Source organism: Carettochelys insculpta, chromosome 4 (genome assembly GCF_033958435.1).
Source record: "Carettochelys insculpta isolate YL-2023 chromosome 4, ASM3395843v1, whole genome shotgun sequence".
NCBI classification, from domain to species: domain Eukaryota; kingdom Metazoa; phylum Chordata; order Testudines; family Carettochelyidae; genus Carettochelys; species Carettochelys insculpta.
The window spans coordinates 49,011,300-49,032,419 of record NC_134140.1 but is presented as its reverse complement, the minus strand read 5'-3'; the positions used below and the strand labels follow the sequence as shown (position 1 = coordinate 49,032,419).

The 21,120-nt window shown below is 44.4% G+C and overlaps 1 protein-coding gene across 2 annotated transcripts in view; it reads right to left on the bottom strand.

Annotated features, from left to right (window-relative positions):
- Positions 1–19,922, bottom strand: part of DCUN1D4 (defective in cullin neddylation 1 domain containing 4) — a 58,632-nt gene extending 38,710 nt beyond the window's left edge. For both annotated transcript variants that reach the window (XM_074991810.1, XM_074991811.1), the window contains exons 1-2: positions 19,816–19,922; positions 3,192–3,262 (exon numbers count right to left, since the gene is read on the bottom strand). In XM_074991810.1, coding sequence (XP_074847911.1) covers positions 3,192–3,262; positions 19,816–19,840 — 96 coding nt within the window. In that variant the 5' untranslated portion in view covers positions 19,841–19,922. The remainder of the gene's footprint in view (positions 1–3,191; positions 3,263–19,815) is intronic.
- Between the last annotated feature and the right edge of the window lie 1,198 nt (positions 19,923–21,120).

Here is a 21,120-nt window from a genome sequence, read left to right as displayed (position 1 = left end):
AAAGGTCTCAATCATTTTATGAAAGGAATAATGGGGGAAAAATGAGAATTATAAATAGCAGAAGAATATGAACTGGCTGAGTTAGGCAAAAAGAGGTAGTTCAATACTGAGGACCAAACAAAATGACAGCTGCATTCTAATGACCAGTTAAAGAAAGATGGTCCAGATATACAAAGAACCTCCAGTCTCATGGCAGAAGGTCCAGAAGATAAGACGAGTCCTAGATTCAATGCCCAAAGGAAAGAAGAACCTGGCAATGGCAACAACTATGTGCCATCCAAACCAAGCATATCACCACAATAGGCGTGATGGACAGTTCAACAGCTGGAGCAGAACAGGATCACAGAACTTCTGGAAACCCAGCAGCTCGCAAACCAGTGTAGGCAGTGTCAGTGCAAGAGAAAAGAGAAGAACCACCACCACAAGCACAAGGAGCCCCAACAGCAGCGGGCAGAGAGAGAGGACAGGTATCACCAACATCAGTGTGAAATGGAAATACCATGGAAAGAACTAGAGTCCAACACATCAAGCCAGTCCCCCACAACTTGTACTGATGAACAGCATAAGACTTCAAGGGGAGACTGAAATGGATGTGTTCCTACACATTTTTTAAATGTGGTATAAACTAAATACGGTGGGAATAAAGTGGTTCCACTACAGTCTGGGACAAAGGCCTTGGACATTTTTACCCTAATGGGAAGGGAGGACTATAAACATTGTGAAAGCCGTAAACAAAACTTTGTTAGCTGAGTTCATGGAATTCAGAAAAAAGAGCTATGCTTTATGCTGAGATTGCAAATAAAATTAATGGTTACATAAGGACATGGAGAAGCAGTTGGGAGCTACCACTATCGATGAGGCCCATGAATAATAGGTATATAACAATTCTATGAATTCTGACACCCCAACATGAAATCATGGTTAACAGACAAAATCCCAGAGATGTGACCACGTCTAGGAGATAGGTTCTCTATCTGCATATTGGTCAGCCTATCCAATTGAGGTTGATTGAACATAAAGGAGACAGGATCACAGGACAGGCATCAGGCCCAAGCCAAGACCTGAACTCAAGGGGAGGGAAACCAGTTCTGAATCAGGAGGAGAAATGGTATGCCATATGCAGCCAGCCGAGTTACTTCACCCTAGAGTACTCACAACACCCACTGCTGGAAAGTCAAATGAACCTCCACCTCAAAGAATCAGCTGTGTGACTGAACCTCCAGGGTAGAAAAAAGTCACACAGACAGTTTGCCAGTGACATTTAATGTTCACACTGAACCTTTCACAACCCATACCATTTCAAACATGTCATGCTGTCCCTTCATGGGTGTAAATCCATCCACTCAACAGTGGGAGAAGAAGGTGGTTAATGGGGGTAAACTCACTACACGTGTGGACAACCAGGACCACAGTTTAGTGCCATATAGTGAAGTCCCATCAAATGTTCATTCTGCTTACAGCACAAATTTCTAAATAAACCCAGAAAGCATAAGGTGTATTTTCAAATATTCCATATTCTTTGATTTTAGGAAATCATGCTACAAGAGTGAGGAGGGGAATTGAGGGGCAGGGGCACATGCTAGACGTTGCTCTCAGGTCCCTTCATCCTGGGCAGCGGAGGAGCCTGAGCTCCCAAGCTGGACTCCATCTTGGCCATGGGGCATGGCCTTAGGTGGTGTGGGGAAAAACAGAGACAAGAGTGGGGCCACAGAGTGGGTGAGGTCTGATGGCCTCCCCACCCACTTTTAGGAAGAATTCATTCTCCCCAATTCAGTCAGTGGGTTCCCCTTGCCTGTCAGACACCACCCTAATTATACCCATTTCTGTAGCAGAAGCAGCTATAATGGACTAAACTTCCTGCAAGACCCTAAATAAAGAATATTAAGTTAAACTTTAATTAGTTTTAACATATTTGGAGTTGACTGATTTTTAATGAAACGATGTGTGTTATGGAATTGTGTCTACTTCCAGGGGTAGGGTAAATAGATGAACAGCGGGAGGTAATCAAGCAAATTCACTGAAGATTGTGACATTTCCTGAAAAGCCACCTCCACGGAAAGGACCACATACACTGGTTTCTCCAGAAACCAACAGACCACAATCAGTTTTTAAATTAACAGCCTGCTTTTAAACTGGCGCATGGCCTTCTTCCTGATCCAGTAAATGGACAAGATCCTTGATTCACAGAGAGCCCCAAATGCTCTAGAAGGACTGGGCCTACTGAAGTCGTATAATACTTGGTGCTTGTTCTGAGCTGAAACTATAGTAAATGGGTAACCAAAAAAAAAAAAATTAGATGGGGAGATTAAAGGACAGCTCCTGTCCAAATCCATGTTAGGGCTGTGATTAATTTTGATAAGCTTACTTGCACACAGTTGGATTCTTTTACTATTTTAAAATGTTCCCTCTTATGCTTTTTACTTTACAAATAAAATAGGCTTGCACAGAAAGTGCCTTGGAGCACCTTACAAGTGCTGCAATTACACCTGTTAATCAGCTCCAAAGAAAAGCAGGCAGGTGGTCTTCAGTAGCCTACTAATGCTGGGGCATGTACAATGAAGGCAGGCATCTGTGAAGCTGAAAGATAGTCTGGTCAGAAAGGAGCAAGACCTGTCGCAATGCAGGAGAGAAAAAGTGAGTAACCGAAAGCCTGAGAGTGGGTGACCTTGATGGATCACTGTAGGAAATATCAGTGCAGTTGCCCTAAACCACAAGTATGTGCATGGTGAGCTATACTGTGGAAAATACGATAGCTGTACAGTGAAGGAGGCAAGGATCATCAATAGCCTATGCTTCTTTCTTTGCATTGCTCTAACTGGACTGATACGTATTCAGTACACTTATTCCCATATTTACGGTAAGGAGCCTGACACTTTGCACAAGGAACCCAGAGTTTTCACACATGCTTCCATGCATACCATAATGTACACATACAGAAACAATGGTTCTCCTGGACACAGCAAAATCTTAATTTTAAATTCTTGTGTGTACAAATGCAACCTTAAGCAATCAGAACACTAGAAGTGACAGTTTGCTGTGAGACTTGAATGTGGATTCCCCCCTCAAACTCATTTCTCTCCCACAGGAAAAAAAAAAACTATTAAGTAAAAAATCTAAATATTTCACAGCACAAATAAATGCATTCAAAAGTAAACAACCAATAAATAAAAGAGAAAATAGCACGTCATTACCAGCCTATTGAGGGTGTGGTAAATCTTGTGAATATTTGCCAGTGTTGATAGATGAGAGTTCAGCTGAAAATCTGAAGGAAAAATAAAATTTAGTTCTCTCTCTTATCCTGGTTTAAATTATATTACAGAATGTAGTTTTACTGTTAGAAACAAGATTTTATTAATTCTTTTCTTTAAAAAAAGGCCATCAGTCTTTAATATAAAATGCTGCATGAATGCTTTCTAACATCAACAAAAAGCCCTCTCCAACTCTTTGGGGAAAGAGAATGTATAATTTTTGCCACATCACAAGAATTAGCAAGTGCAACTTAGTAAAAGAAAGGCTATATATCCCGTCCATAAACAGAGATCTCCTCCACTGTAGGCAAAGTTAAATTTTCAGGATATAAACAAAACCAAAAAGTTACAGATAGTTGCTGAAGGGCGCTTTGCAAGCAATCTGACAATCGTGGTAGAAAGCTAAAGAACGTGCAATATATTCGGCATGTTTCCAGAAGAAAAAGGAGTGCAATAACAGGTGAGTCCATTTAGGTTTACAGATGCCCCAGGAAAATCTGCTTGAGCAAATCAAAGCATAAAAACAAAGCAAAAAGACTGAGTGCATTTTAAAACAGGATACAATTCTGCTGTGCATTTGTGAAATTTTCAACTTTCAGTTTTAAATTTGAACACTTAACCAACTTGGCTTGGTGTTTCAAATCTCACTGGAAATCCAATCTACCTTTAATTGCCAAGCTGCATGAGTGCAAACTTGATCAGAATGTATAACCAAGAGTATTACCACATGCATTTGCACAAAGTTACGAACTAATTTATTTCACTTGGGCTTTCAAAAAAGGTCACATCTGAGTTCTAAATTAATTAGTCTAACAAAACTGAATAACTGAGAAATACCATAATTGAAGCTAAAACAGAACCATAATTATTGCACAGAGCTGGTTTAGTATCAATGAACACTGGCATTTAAATAGATTAGTAACTGAAAAACAAGACAGACTTCTACGATTGGCACTGCAAACACAATGTACCCGATCCTTATTTGCAGAGCTGCCACAGCAGCAGTGGGGAGCACAGCAATTCTTTGGCAGACCAGCTTATGGGACATGGACGCTGTGTCTACTCTACCTCCTTACTTCGAAGGGAGGATGGTAAGTAGGGTGTTGGGAGTTTATTAATGAAGTGCTGCAGTGCATATGCAGCACTTCATTAAGCAAATCCGCCCCCCCCCCCCCCCGCAGCAACTTTGAAGTTTAAAACTTCGAAGTGTCGGCTCACGTCTAGCCGCGGCTCACCCGCCAGTACTTTGAAGTGCAAGGGCAACTTCAAAGTCCTTTGGAGGAGTAAAGGGACCTCGAAGTTGCCCTGGCACTTTGAAGTACCACCGGGTGAGCCACAGCTAGACGCGAGCTGGCGCTTCGAAGTTGCCACAGGGGGAATTTGCTTAATGAAGTGCTGCATATGCACCGCAGCACTTCATTAACAAACTCCCAACACCCTACTTACCATCCTCCCTTCGAAGTAGGGAGGTAGTGTAGACAAGCCCAGAATGTAACTTTCAAGATTGATGCATGCATTCATGGAACAGCTGCATAGGTGGAGTGTTGATTTTGTGCCCAAGAAACAAGCACTGCCTGGTGGGATGGTATTATTATGTTGAGTATCGGACGAGGAGCAGAAGTTGCAGTCCTCTGGAGCAGGCACACCAAAATGAAATTTTCATTGATAGGGTAGAAATGAGTGATGATCAGCAGGTTGAAGACTTACAATACCAGACTATTACCAATCAGTCAGGAATCAATTTGGATTTAGGAAATCCACCTTCAGTGGTGTTGTAACGCAAGTGTGCAGGGCCATTAACCATATGCTGGTACAAAGGATTGTGACTCTGGGCAACACGCTAGATACAGTGTATGATTTTGCAAAAGTGGGATTTCCCAGTGGGGTGGGGCAATAGCTGGCATGCATATCCTCATTTTAGCACCAGACCACCTTGTCACAGAAACACATCAAGAGAAAGGGCTACTTTTCAATGGTACTGTAAGCGTGGTGGATCACTGAGGACATTTTAATGACAACACGGGTGACTCAGGGAAGGTGCAGGATGCCTGCCTCTTTAAGAAAACAACTCTGTTCAGAAAGCTGCAAGTAAGGTCTCTCTTTCCCGGGCAGACAATTACCACTGGGGGTGCTGAAATTCCAACAGCAATATTGAGAGATTCAGCTGATCCTTTACTCCCATGGCTCATGAACTATATACTGACCACCTCAATAACAGCAAGGAGCACTTCAATCACCAACTCAGCACGTACAGAATGACAGCTGAATGTGCCTTTGGACACATGAAAGGCTGCTGGTACTGTCTACTCATGAGATATTCTTCATAATATTTATGAAACAAAAAAAGGTTCTGCTGGGCTGGAGGGCTGGGGTGAAGGGCAGAGGTGGAAAGGTTACCTGCTGATTTCAAGCAGCCAACATAAGGGCTACAAGAAGAACTCAAAAGAGAGCTATGTGGCTCTGGAGGCTTTGAAAGAACCTTTCAACAGTGAGCCACAGTAAAACGTATTACTGTGGTATGCTCTGCATGGCTTGTGGGCTTGGGGTGTTTTTTGGTACCTTGATATGAACCTTATAAGGAGTGCTGTGTTTGTAGTATACAACATTGTAAATGCACCTATTGTGATTACCTGCAAACTATGTCACCCCAGACAGCATATGCTGTAAACTAATAAAAATGAATTAAGTTTCCACAATAGACTTTTATTCCAAATCCAAACACATGTATTTATAACTGAATTAAACTTTATAAAGAAAGGGAAAAGAATTTGTGAAAAATCATTTCCATTTCATAAGCATGTACATTGCCCGTAACAGAGAGAGAGCCGTGCTAGTCTATATACTATCAAAACAAAAAAGCAGTCCAGTAGCACTTCAAAGACTAACAAAATAATTTATTACTGAATGGTCTGAAGAAGTGGGTCTGTCCCACGAAAGCTCATCACCTAATAAATTATTTTGTTAGTCTTTAAAGTGCTACTGGACTGCTTTTTTGATTTACATTGCCAGGGTCTCTCAGAGGTCAGAATATGTGTAGCTATAAAAACCTGTACTCTGCCCTAGGGTGGAACAGGAGGGGTAGTTGAAGCAGCCTCAGACACCACAGTGAATGTGGGGTGGGGGGGTACACAGGGAGGTACCAGAATGCAGTTTTCTGTGGTTGTAGATGGAGGTGAGCCTGGGTCTGTTGAACCTGAAGGTCAAGAAGAGTCTCCAGCATGTCAGTTTGCAGCTTGGGAAATACTAACATCTCCTGCCGGAGGTCTGTCATACTATCCCTGCCCATTCACTGCACTGGGGTGATCTTTCCAAGCCTTGTGCTCTGTTTACAAACACCAGAGGATTGCAAGGTCTCTTGGAATATGTCATTCTGCATCCTCTTGCCTCTCTTTATCTGTCTGAGCTGCTCCTCTGCTGTGAATGGGGACACCCCAAAGATACATTTCCAGCTGCAAAAAATACGCTCACAATAGCACCTGTGTGCACTGTATTCACAAGATAAATGGACAATTAGCACACTGATCTCACTCCCTTTGATCCACAGGTTATAAATACTACATTCTCACTCCCTTTGAGGATTCACAGAGCATAACAACAGTCCCAGCCATGTGAGTACAGCCCAAACGGGAGGAGGTAATATAGAACAATGCAGGCAGGAGCAGAAGGAAGCAAGGAAGAAGACGAGCATCAATATATGTGGACAAGACAAATGAACTGATTACAGGCACCATGTCCCACAGGCGCTATTCATTTTAGCTGATATCTCACTCCTGAGGGTAACAGAGGATGAGAGGAAATACATACATCCTGCATACATTCAACTGCAGACCGGGCCCATATGCTGCTAGCTTGTGTCTGCAGGAGTAATTGCAAAGAGGTGTGGGAAAGTGTCCTATGGCTGTGGAAGAAATAAGGCAGCCCTCCCCACAGTACTGTAGACTACCCTCACGACAGTTTCCCCTAGATGTCTTTGGAGGATTTACGGGACATCCCAGTGCACAGAAAAACTGTTCTGCAAGCCCCCTCTGGCTAAATGTACATGACAAACAGACTATGTCTATTTGTTATTTCACGATCTTTTCTAACATGATTTAAGAAAAGAGTAAATGACAGACACATCCCTGCAATATCAAAGCAAACTGCATACTAATCAAAAGTTTCTTTCCCCACAACAGGTACACCAGGGCTGGACTGTTAAGAACTGGCTTGACTGCTTGGGAGTCAAAAAACAGGTCCTGCCTTGGTCCACCATTAGATCACCCAGTCACCTGTACCCCTGTAATTCTCCCTCTCCTCACTGTTTATTCTGGGGGCTGGGACTCCATCTCCCACACAATACCCATGGAGCTCTTGGGGGTGGTAATGGGGTCTCTTCCAAAGATGGCATGCAGCTCTTTATAAAAGCGGCATGTTTGCAGCTCCATACCAAATGTTTGCCACCCTTGACTTCTGGTATACATGCTGCAGCTGGATGGCTTCCAGGCAGCACTATGGAAAGTCCCTCTTGCAGCCCTCTCTCCCTTATACCTTCAGCAATATGTTCATAGATATCCATAGCCACATTTCTATGGCTGAAGCAGAGATGTGCCTACAGAGTTTCTTCTCCCACAGACCCACGAGCTCCAATGTTTCCTGCATACTACAGGCAGAAGCGTGTCTGCAGTGTAGAGCCACCATGGTCACTGGGCAGTTATTTTTCCTTATCAAGCAAACAGGAGAAGGAATTTCAAAAAACTGAAGGGCTATTTATGGAGAAGAGAGTGCATCTGTGTACCTGGCTGTCAAGTAGCAGAGATTAAAGTAGTGACCAGAGTGGTCATGTTGGGACATCACGGAACACCTCTCGGAGGCTACTGAAGTTATAAGTAATTCAGTATCTACACTGACACTGCATTGCCTTAAGCCAGGGATGGGCAACCACAAATAGTGAGTGGACCACATGAGTAGCCCTTGTTCACTGCAGTGGGCCACAGGAGCCCGTGGCCTACTAAGGTTCCATCCTGCACTCCAGCAGCCCCCGTGTGCTCTCCTCCCCCAGACCTCTCACATATCAGAGCCCTGCAATTGCCTCCCACTCCTCCTAACCCCTGCCAGCACTTTCAGAAAGTGTGAAACACCTGATTTGTGCTCCATCACTGCCCCTCCCACACCCTCCCAGAGGTGGAATGCTACGAGCAGCTGATTCGCAGCATTCCAGTTCTGGGAGGGAAGGAAGAGAGGAGCAGGAACAGAGCACAAATCAGGTGATGGGCAGCACTCCAAAAGTGCTGGGAGGGAGGGGAAGGAATAGGAAGTACAAGGTTCCAGTGCCCTGGCATGCAAAAAGTGGGAGGGGAGGGGAGCGGAGCGACCAGATGTCCACAGGTTGCAGGTGGAACCCCAGTGAGCCATACGCTGCCCGCAGGCCACAGGTTGCCCACCGCTGCCTCAAGCACTATGCCACTCACAGATGTGAAGTTAGCATAGCAAGTGAGTTGTATCAGCAGAAGCAACTTTTTAGTGTACATTGATGTAAGGCTGAGATTACTGCAAGGCAGCTTGTATAACTCAATAGTGTAGACAAGATCTAATACACAGATGTATTGGCAGCAGTGTACTAACTACAAAACGGGGACACAGCAAGAAAAGCCAACCGCTGCATGTACCTACTACATTGTTCAGCAGTTAAATTATAGTAATTTGACTTTGAAGTCAATGTCCCACAGAACAGAAAAAGAGAAAGGGAAGGAAGAAGGAGTATGCTCAAAATTGTACAGTAAGTCCTATATCTATTTTTAAAAGAGTAAGCCCACATCAAGGAGGAACACAATTATTTACAAAAATTCCAAACGACAAAATTACATGCCAGTTATTTAATAAAGCCACTTAAAAATTACCTTTCCTATCTTCAGACAAATCCACATTAACCAGAATCACTTTTTAAAACAGTTAAGCTCCAACACTGACAAGACTAGGTCTGCTAACAGACTCACAACTATGTATCAGTTTATATCATAAAGGCATTTTAAAATAAAAACCCAGATCTGAAACGGATCAACATTTTCAACCTAAAACCCACAGTTTCCACAATGCATAGCTCTGAAAAGCCTATATTCCTAGCCAAAAGGCAGAAAACAAAAAGCTGAAAATTAGGGTTTCTTTTGTCTGAGGAATCCTACTAAAATTTGTTCTGATACGTTTTAAAGATACAGCCATGAAGAGCAGAGAAAAGAAACAAAATTTGATTCAGTGAGGCAAACCATTTGGTGCACTAATTTACACCTGACTCAAAGCATATGTTATTTTTAAACTCAGCTATACTCATACAGTGCTGCTAATCATACTATTTAGTCACCTGCAATTCAGGATTCCAAGATTTTGTATAAAATGCAGATTGAAATGAGTAATGTTAAGGCAAAAAAAACATGACTTTCTATGAAGAAAACCCTTATTTCACTAGGTAACTGAACTGTTAACAGCAACAGTTGGCCTAGTTACAGTGTTGCACTGCTTTAAATACAAAATTATTTTTGACATCACACCTTCATTAAACCTATGCAAAAGGTTGTGTGGACAGTTTAGTTTAAACCAAACTTATTCCGGTTTACTTTAAGAACTAGTTTGAAATGGCCCCAAATAATTCACTTTTAAATCATAACAAGAGGGTCCCCATAAGAAATTCACTGTTTTCATTAAACAGATTAATTAAACCAGTGCACATTTATGTGTAGACAGGGCCTAATCCCTGACAAAAATGATGGATAAGGGCCTGTCAACACAGGGGACTTTGGTCAACAGGCCTCCATCTGCACAGGTTGTTTTGTGGCGACTGAGGCCTCTGCCAGGACAGCAATCACATGAGAGTATGCAAATGAGGCACTCAGTTTGTAAATGAGCATCTCATTTGCATGACCTTGCTGGCAGCAGCACACTGTGTAGACACAGCCGATGTGCACACAGCTTCCTATATTCCTCCACACTTTTGCCACAAAAGAACTGTCATGGCTCCTGGACCAAAGAGGAATATTTTAAAGAAATTCTTTCCCTGGGTAAAAAAGGAAAACGTCTCAAGCGTAAGCAGTGCAAGAAGAAGATGGTCTAGTTGCAAAAATGAAACATCACAGGAAGAACATTTTACTGGGAGAAAATGAAGAAAAATGCATTGCAAAGTGAATTATTTAAGTTACTAACCAATTCATCCACATTGTTTTTCAGACATCCACATCATTTTCTCCCAGTAACACTCTCTCTCTATGCGTTTAGTACAAGTGTGATTTAACAAGTAAATTTCCAAGCTGTTTCCAAGTTTAATTTAGCTAATCCTAATGGCTTGTTTAATTAGTTAACTAAGTTCAGAATCTAAAATTAAGCAGCCTCAGTGCAGTGAGTCTGCCTTTTTTTTTGGTAACTTGGACTCAGATCTGCATCGTTGCTGAAAATATTGTAAATGATTAACTGAATAGCAGAATGAGAAGAACTGAAAAATATGACTATTCAAAATCGTTTCTGAATTTTGTTTCAGGACCCATTTAAGCTATCTGCAACAACCTGAAATCACCTATTGGTACTTTTAACAACAGTGCTACAACTAAACATATTTCAGACAACAAAACATCAGTAACTAGCAAAAGATTTCAATCTAGCAAAACCACCATTAGGAATGGGTTTGTAGTAAGGACTAGCAAATACCAACAAGAAATTGAAGATAAAAAGAGTGCTTGGTTCATTTTAACCACAAAAATTCTCCTTCTCCCATTGTTAATAATAAATACTATGTAACCAGGCTACACTCCACCTGTTAGAGCAGACACTGGTGGAAAGTTGCTAGATAGTGTATGAGAAGGAATTTGAACAATGTGTAAGAAATACTGAGCAAAAATTTGCCAATTTAGGACTGACGGGTGGAACAATGTCCAAAATAAGCAAAACAATATGTGTCCATGTAACTACACAAGATGGAGTTGCATATCTTTCAGAAACAAGAGATACATCGGGAAATGCCCACACAATGGAATATTAAAAAGAAGTGGCAGTGAAAGCTGCAACCGTGAACAAAAATTCAACTGTCATATGCAGAATTTTGTCATAGATAACGCTGAAAACATAAGAAGATACAGAAGTATGTTCCTTAATAATATACGGCTTCATTGTTCATTTAATGCATCTTTTAGCCAAAGACTTAAGTACGTATTCTCCAGAAATAAAAGAAAATGTGTTGAAGGCATAAAAACATTTCTGTTAACACCATTTTGCTTCAGCTGCACTGAAGAAAGAATCCAGATAAATCTCTCTCAAAACGTTCAGTGGACTTCTATGGTTGATTGTTTTGAACAATTTGTTATAAATTGGTCTATTATAAAATTTTGTGAAGAAAATGGTGATTAAATAGACTAAGTATCTCATACAAAGTACAGTAGGGTCTCAAGATTCACAAACTTAATATTTGCGAATTCAATTATTTGCAAGTGCCAGCAGCCACCGCTTCCCTCGAGGCCCTGGGCAGGAGCACCGGCAACTGGGCTCCAAGCAGGAGCCATATTCGCGAAATCCAATATTCACGAGGGTTCTCAACATGGAACTGGTGCGAATGTTAAGACCCTACTGTATCTAACAGTGAAACTTATTATCCATAGCCTTAAACACATTTCAAAGGAATGCCGCTGCACTGCTGATGCTGTTGAAACTGGAAGGTATTTCAAGAGACGTTGACAAAAGAAACACCTCACCAGAAAGTTAAACTGCAGGCAATAAGAACTGAATGGATCAAATACTAAATCCAACCAATTTTCTTGTACATGTTCTTCACCCAAGATACAAAGACAGATACCTAACTTCTAAAGACACTGCTACTACTGCTGCTGCCATGGGCATCTCAAAATTTATTATTAAGGAGTGATTGTTAAGGCTGGAGCAAAACCACACAATCAGTAAATGTTTAGCGATTATGTTCTGAACAAAGTCACTCCCCTGAAATTTGTGGGAATCATTAGCCAGGTACTCTGAAACAATGTTCCTTCAGTTCCCAACCAACTTTTCAGAGTGCTAGCTTCCTCTGCATATATAGAACGCTTTTATCATTTGGTATTATTTACACAAGTTTAAGAATTCGACTGGGAACTGAAAAAGCAGGACCACACATTTCTGTTTCAGTCTATGAATCAAAAAGACAGAGGGAGTGAGGAATATGAGAGCTCGGTAAAGAAGTTTTAAGGACACGATACATTTAGTGTTCTGAGGACTTGTCTGTTAGGATTAAGAACATTTAAAAACATTTTTTAGAAAAAGAGTAAAGACAGCTGTCAGTCAGCAACTCAGGAGAATGCTGCAATTGTAAATTTGAAACATTTATGTAACATTTAAAATTCTTTTAATAAAATATAAATGCAGTTATGTTTGTTTGTGAGATTTACCATTTGTTCCTACCATTCCTAATGTCCTTTTCAGCTTGACACAGGTAAGCTACATCTATACTGCATTCCGCTTTCCACAGAGGAATGCAAATAAGGGAGACTGAAAACGCAAATGAAGTGACGATTTGTAATTTTGTGCTTCATTTGCATAATCTCATGTGATCACATTTCTGGAAGAGGCTATTCCAAAAAACAGATGTGTAGAGGGGGTTTCTTCGGGGGGGGGGAGGAATAAAAAAAAAACCTTTCTGAAACAAAATAGGAAGAAGGGTTCTTTCAAAAATAATTTTTTTCCCCCGAAGGAACCCCATCTATACAGTTGTTTTTTGTTTTCAGAAAAGCCTCTTCCGGAAACACGATATGAGATTATGCAAATAAAGTGTGAGATTTCTAATCAGCGTTTCATTTGCATTTTTCATTTCCCTCATTTGCATTCCTCCTCTGAAAGGGGAATGCAGTGTAGACGTAGCTGTAATGAGTATTACATATTATTTCCTAAATCGATATATATCAAGCTATTTTTAAAAATTACACAAAATATACCCTCTTATGTTGTACAATACTGTACCGAGTCATAAATTAACATGGATTAGTGATCAGATTTGCACCATTCCTTAAGAAATATGTGAAGAATTATCAGTGGGAAACGTGATTTAAACCAATGATTTTTTCTTGTTGATTCAAATCAACCCATCCTGAAAGGTCCGCTATTCAAAGAACAGCTAATTCTTATCTCAAGCACCCACATTAATCTACAAACACAGAAGTATAAACTAGAGACAACAAAGTCTGTTAATTTTGGAAAAAACTGTAAGTAAGTAGATTTTTCAAGACTACAGAAGATATTAAAATATCAAAGATGTAATCAAGAAGTACTAAGTCTTTCCCAATGAGATGGAGAGGAAAGAAAAATAAAAAAATTAACTGAATCTTGCAAAATTATCAGAAAAGTTTACCGGCTCAGCACATTTACTCCCTCAAAACATAACACTAATGATGCAACGTTATTTTGTAAATTTGTACTGAAAACTAGTTACTCACACTTGGGGAGCAAAGTTTTGCAAGACTTTATAAATTGGCACAGAGATTTCTTATACCCAAATTATTTTATGGAAGTGATGAAAGTATATTAAAAAAAGAGAAAGAGAAGGAAATGCACTGAACTACCAGAGACAGTTACATTTCAATGGATGGTGCTGAAGAGAAGGATGGGGAGGAGCCGAGCCAGTGACAGCTGGAAACCCAGAAAAAGCAGAGGTTCAGCCTCTGAAATCTGGGACACTCTGGTCCATCAACATCCATGGTCTACCCAGACCAGAGAGACCCAATGGCTGGGAGAGCATCCCAGCTGAGTGGGGCGAGGCAGCTCTGGAAAGTTGGAAGGGACCAGGAAGCCTGCCTGTGCGGGCCAGAATGGCTGGGGGCCAGGAATTCAAGCAGGGGGCAGGGCTGCAGCATCTACGAAGCCTCTGGGGAGCCACAGCGGGAGAGCTTCAGGCACAGCCACAGCTATGGAGTGGGAGCTGCGGCCATAGCCTGGAATAGAATCCTCATGGGGCCGGGGAGAAGTGGGGTTGGCAGCCAGGAACAGGCACATACCCCAAGCGGAGCCCCAGAATGTGGCCGGCGGACAGCAGGGAAGCACTCATCTCCCCAGGTCCATCACCACTCAGGTCTCAAGGGTGCTGGACCAGGGAGGTGCAACGTGTACGTAAGTTTGCTACAGGTTGAACCTCTCTAGTCCAGCACCCTCAGAACCTGAACAGTGCCAAATGAGAGAATTTGCCAGACCATAGGGAGGTCAATATTGAGTAGAAGCATGACCAGCGTGGCTGGTCAGAAGATATTTAGGGGTACATTAAAAGATAGATAACAGCACTGAGCACTGGGCCTGGCAGCTGTAAACAAACTTCAAGAGACCACAGTCACAGAGAGATAGACATGTTAGTCTGTATCTTCACAAAACAAAAAAGCAGTCATGTAGTACTTTAAAGACTAACAAAATAATTTATTAGGTGATGAGCTTCCATAGGACAGACCCACTTCTTCAGATCTGGAAATTCTGATGAAAATAAACTGGCATGATGAAAATATAACGCAGACAAAAAAGAAAATGAAATGAAAACTGACAAATCAGCTACATAGGACAGAAGATGGGGGAAGACATCTCAACTGGAGTTTATTCTCAAGTTCAACACTCTGCAGCTTGGTCTTAATAGAGATAGCAACTACTTTACGCATTACAAAGATAGCTTCCCCATCTTGGATATTCTCAGAGATCTTAGGCAGATAGTTACTTAATAGACACTTGCAGTAAGTAATTTTCTTCTCCCTCTTCCCCCCGTTACTCTCCTTTTCTGTTCCATGTACCTGATTTGTCAGTTTTCGTTTAATTTTTTTCTCTCTCTCTGTTATAGTTTCATCGTGCCAGTTCACTTTAGTCAGAAGTTCCAGATGTGAAGAAGTGGGTCTGTCCCATGAAAACTCATCTCCTAATACATTTTGGTTAGCCTTTCAAGTACTAAGGGGCCATGTGAAACTTGGTCACACCCATGACAGATGGTTATCTGGCTAACTAAAATCATGCCAACAGTAACAGTGAGGTTGTTGTATTAGTCTGTACTCCAACAAAACAAAGCAGCAGAAATGTAGCACTTCAAAGACTAACAAAATGATTTATTTGGTGACGAGGTTTCGTGGGACAGACCCACTTCATCAGATCAATCTCATTTCCAATACAGACTGACATTTATAAATACAAAGGACCAAAAAAAAATTGCAATAAAAACTGACACAGGGATATAAGAGGTGGGGGATGTTAATTATCCTGTATCTCAGACAGGACAATTAACATCCCCCGTGCCCCTCATCCCCCCGTGACGGTTTTTATTGCAATTGTTGTTTGTTTGCATCCTCTCTACTTATAAAAGTCTGTCAGTATTGCACATGAGATTGAACTGATGAAGTGGGTCAGTCCTACAAAAGCTCGTCACCAAATAAATCATTTTGTTAGTCTTTAAGGTGCTACATTTCTGCTGTTTTGTTTTGTTGGAGTACAGACTAACACAACAACCTCACTGTTACTGTCAGCATGATTTTAGTTAGCCAGATAACCATCTATCATGGGTGTGTCCAAGTTTCACATGGCCCCTTAGTACTTGAAAGGCTAACCAAAATGTATTAGGAGATGAGTTTTCATGGGACAGACCCACTTCTTCACATCTGGAACTTCTGACTAAAGTGAACTGGCACAATGAAGACATCCACGCAGTGTGCAGCGGCAGTCAGTAAAGCAAATAGGATGTTAGGAATTACTAAAAAAGGGATAGATAATAAGACAAAAGATATCATACTTCCCCTATATAAAACTATGGTACGCCCACATCTTGAGTACTGCGTGCAGATGTGGTCTCCTCACCTCAAAAAAGATATATTGGCATTAGAAAAGGTTCAGAAGAGGGCAACTAAGATGATTAGGGGTTTGGAAGGGGTCCCATATGGGGAGAGGCTAGAGAGACTGGGACTTTTCAGTCTGGAAAAGAGGCGATTGAGGGGATATATGATAGAGGTATATAAAATCATGAATGGTGTGGAGAAAGTGAATATAGAAAAATTATTTACCTTTTCCCATAATACAAGAACTAGGGGACACCAAATGAAATTGATGGGTAGTAGGTTCAAAACTAATAAAAGGAAATTTTTCTTCACACAGCACACAGTCAACCTGTGGAACTCCTTGCCGGAGGAGGCTGTGAAGGCCAGGACTCTATTAGGGTTTAAAAAAGAGCTCAATAAATTTTTGCAGGTTAGGTCCATAAATGGCTATTAGCCAGGGGTAAAGTATGGTGCCCTAGCCTTCAGTACAAGGGCAGGAGATGCATGGCAGGAGATAAATCACTTGATCATTGTCTTCTGTTCTCCTTCTCTGGGGCACCTGGCATTGGCCACTGTCGGCAGACGGGATACTGGGCTGGATGGACCTTTGGTCTGACCCAGTATGGCCATTCTTACGTTCTTATGTTAAAATCATACCAGATTACAGATGTTGCTGGACAAGACAGTGTCCAACTAGAGAGGTTTAACCTGTACAGAGAAATTAAAAACAAAACAAAACAAAAACAAAAAGGTTAAGTGAACAGTGGATAACGTATAACATCCCAAAGGAGGGAGCAGAGGGAAACACGTCAGCTCCAGCTCAAATATCTTCCCAATAAGGGTTCACACCTTTATTTTTTTTCTTAGTAATAACTCCTGAAAAGACTGATGAGAACATGAAGCACATTTATGTGCCCATGATATCTGTACTGTAGAGAACGTTTAGGGAATAATTCTCCTACTATCTGTCTATATTATGATAAGCATATAGTATTATATATGCTAAAACAGGATTAAGCCTAATCTCAAGCTTCAAGGTGTAAAGTGTGCACTGCAGGGATCAAGAGGATTTTATCTGCCAGTATACATCCTCCTGTGCCACTAGTTATGTTAATTTTGGGAGAGTACATTTTTACATTCCTTTGAATCAACAAACGCTGGCTACCAGATCCCAAAAGTTAAATCAATACAAATTAATAATCATTATTAGGGCCCTACCAAATTGATGGTCCTCACAGACTGTGAAGTCTGGTCTTTTGTGCGCGTTCACCCTAGAATATACCAATTTCATGTGCAAGACCACTGTCTCCCTAACGGGGGTTCCTGACACAAAAGGACGTAGCAGGGAAATTGCAAAGTTATTTAAGGACTGTTGCTGTATTGCCATCTTTATGTGTCTGCTGCAGCCTTCAGAGGTGAGCAGCGGTACAGCTGTGGCTGCTGAGGGCCCAGCTCTGCAGGCAACGGCAATACCATACTATGCCAGCCTTACTTCTATGCTACTGCTGGCAGCGACTCAGTCGTCAAACCTAGGCTCCCAGCCAGAAGTTGCCACTGTCCAGCTTTGAAAGCAAGAGCCATGGCCAGCAGCAGTGCAGAAGTAAGGTAACAGTGCTGCAACCCTGCACAATAACCTGGCAAACCCCAACCAACTCCTTTTCAGCCAGAAGCAGGGCTTTTTTTCCAGTAGAACTGTGTTCCACCACCTTTTTCCCAGCACCATTTTGAAAAGGAGCTGCTGCCACTCGGCCTCCAGCTCCCTGCTTGCAGAAGAAAGAGGACTCGATTTGATTGGCCTAATGGCCAGCCAGAGCAGTTACACTGACTCCTGCTCTTTCAGCATGCATAGCGGGGAGCTGCCCCTGCTGCTGTACGTGCGGGGAACCACACAGCCAAGGAAGCACCTGGAGCTCCTTTTGAAAGGTAAGTTCTGGGTTTAGGGGTCATGCAGTTGGGGAGAGTTAAGTCTGGGAGTGGGCTGGGAGCTGCTGTAGGTGGTAGATTAAGGCTGGGTAGGTTGCGGGTAGGTTAGGGCTATGGGGGAAGAGCAGGGGGGTTGAGTTGAGTTGAGCCAGGGCCACATGACTGTGGGGGGGAAGTGGAGCCGGGGTAGGGGGTGGGTTGAGCCAGGATTGTGCAGCAGCATGGGGGGCTGAGCCAGGGCCATGCGGTCGCATGGGGGGGGTGAGCCAGGGCACTGTGGGGTTGAGCCAAGGCTGGGGGGGGACTGAGCTAGGGCCATGGGGCCATGCAGGGCAATTGAGCCACGGGAGAGGGTGAGCTGAGCTGGGGCCATGCGGGGGCGGGAGGTTTAAGCCACAGAAGGGGGTGGGTTGGGGGGTTGTTGAGCTGGCATCAGGTGGGGGACTGAGCCAGGGCCATGCAGGAGATTGAGCAGGGAGTGGTGCTGTCGGGGGGGGGGGGGGGCGCGTGTTGAGCTGGGGCTTGAATTCTGGCATCTTTCTGTATAGGAAAAAAAACACTGGTCAGGACTCTTACAATTACAATAATGTGAAACTTCAAATTTAAATATCTAAAGAAAAAAAGAAATCAACAAAAATGAACCATAAATTTGGTAAAGCCCTAAATCATCAGACATACTGGAGCAATGAATGAATCCTACCTATATGGGTAAATCTACACTATGTTCCTATGCTAGGCTCTTTTTCTCCACGCTCTAATTCTGAAAGGTAGAAGATGGAGGCAAGAAAATCCAAGACCTACACAGCTTCGCTGCTAATAGTAATTTTCAAGCTCATGAACCTTTCCCAAAATAAGAAAATATGCAAAGAGATAACAATGTTCCAGATCAGACTTTGCCCCATGAGATAAATATTTGTTCTCAGTGCTGTGCCTTTTCTCCTGTCAGTGACAGTCAACAACCTCATGTTACAGAGACAGTCTTATGCTTGGAAGCGTAGCCTCCTTCCCACTCTAGAACGAGCTCCTGAAACACATGCCTCGCCGGGCTCTGCATCCCTGCCTCCCCGCAGCTCACTGGGCAAACAAAACCCTCCCTGTGCTCAGGACCCTTGCACCCTGCTACTCCACAGCGTATAGTTCCGTAGAGATAAAGCCAGCCGGTGCTCCCTCTCCCCGCCCCAAGAGAGATGATACTCCTCGGGAGAGCGCTGCCTTATCCCCTACCCCCGGGCCCGAAGTATGTCCCTGCCTCCGGGTCCCCGAGCTGAGCATGAAGCTGCAGCTGGCATTTACCCAAAGGGGGGGGGGGGGGCGGTGTGAAGTGGTGCGCGATGCATGCTGGGAATTGTAGTCCTCGCAGCCGCTCATCCCAACGGCGCGGTGCAGCGAGAGACTCCCGCTCCCACAATGCACCGGGTTCCTTCCCCTTCACAGCACAGCCCGCTCCTCCCGCACCGGGCAGACACTGAACCCGTTAAATCGCCCCCGGCGGAAGGTGCCGCGCGGTGGTGCCCGCTGCGATCCTCTCCGCGCACAATACAACTCTCAGAGGCACCCTGCGGGGTCGGCGCCAGACGCGAGGCTCCTGTGCAAAGGTGGAGAAACTGCGTCACAGCCTCGGTCAGCGCTCGGAACCGCCGCAGAGCCGCCCCGGCCGCCGGCCGCCCGCAGCCCCTGCGAGGCTCCCCCAGCCGCGGCTCTCGGGGCCGGGAGGCCTCTCGTCTTTACGTGCCCCCGCCAATACCCCCCCGCCCACAGGCCCCACGTCGCCCTCGTCCCGCGAGCACCGGGCAGCGCCCCAGCAGGGACTACAGGAGACCCGCGGGCCGCGACCCCCTCACCCAGCCCGCGGCGCGATCCCCGGCCCGGCCGCTACTCACTGACAGCGGCGGCATCCGAGTGCATTTTTGTGCAGCGCACACACTGCCCAACCGGGCTCACTCTGTCTCCCAATCACGGAGCCCAGGCACGGGCCCGCCTGCCCCGCCCACACGCGCACACCATTGGCTCGGGCTGGCATGAGCTAAAACCTGTCTCACTTCGCCATTAGGCTATGCGTCCGTCATTCCTCTTCTGCCCGGCCCACACGGACCGACACGCCTACTTCCGCCGTCCTATTGGTTACAGGTCAGACTGAGCACCGCCTACCGACCATACTGATTTGGTCTTGCCTATGTCAATTATTTCTGGCTCTGCAAGCGCGTGCAAAGAACACGACTGTGTGTCTCCGCTGAATCTGATTGGTCCTGGAGGATATGGGCCACGCCCACGGCCTATTGTAATTGGTTAAGGGGAGCAGCGCCTGCTCTAGCGGTTCGGGTAGGTGTGGCTGGAGTAGGGTGCTGGGTGGACGGGTCCGAGGGCGTGGAGTGGGACGCCGAGTGGTTCACATCTTGGCTGGGCCAGCGGGAGCTGCGCGGAGGTGCCTGGCGGCAGGCTGTTGAGAGCCGCCCTCCCTGCACCCGGGGGAGGCACCCACTTCATTGACAGCTGCGGAAGCAGAGCACGGAGTGGGGCAGCAAAGCTAGGGAGGGTGACCGTGACCCCTGGGAGCGGGGTCAGCGCTTTCTTGAGCCCTGTCCTGGCTAGCCCCCCGTCTCCCCCGCTCTCCGGGAGTTTTTTGCTCCATTTTCTCTAGCTGATCTGAGTGCAAACAGGAAAAAAGTGCCCACTTTTTTCTCAAAAGTGGGGGATGGGTGCAGAGGAACATGGGGTGGGGGGGTGTTGCAAGTGGAGGTGCCAGGCCCCATTCAAGGGATAGGCAGAGCTGGGAAGGCAATGGCCTAGCATGAGGGGAGAGCCTAATGGGATTTCAGCAAACAGCCAGGCCTGCTGCCAGGAGATGACTAAGGGGACAATTGCCTGGGGCCCCTTTGAAGCACTAGCAGCACTGCTCTGTGGGATGTGGGGAGGGGCACTGCCAAGGACGGTCATAGGCCCTATCCCTTCCAGTAGGGTGACCATGTTCCAAATGCAGGATAGGGAGATATGGAGCAGAAGGGTGACCCCTCCTGGCTCTGTCAAGCCCCAGGGAGCTGGGAAGGAGGTGACAGCTGCTGGCTCTCCCCCAGAACCCCAAGGAAGTGGCAGCTGCTGGCCTTTCTTGGAGAAGCAGCAGGGATGTGGCAGCCGCCCACACTCCCCCCACTTCCCTGAGGCTTGGGGAAGTGACTTCTGCCAGCAGC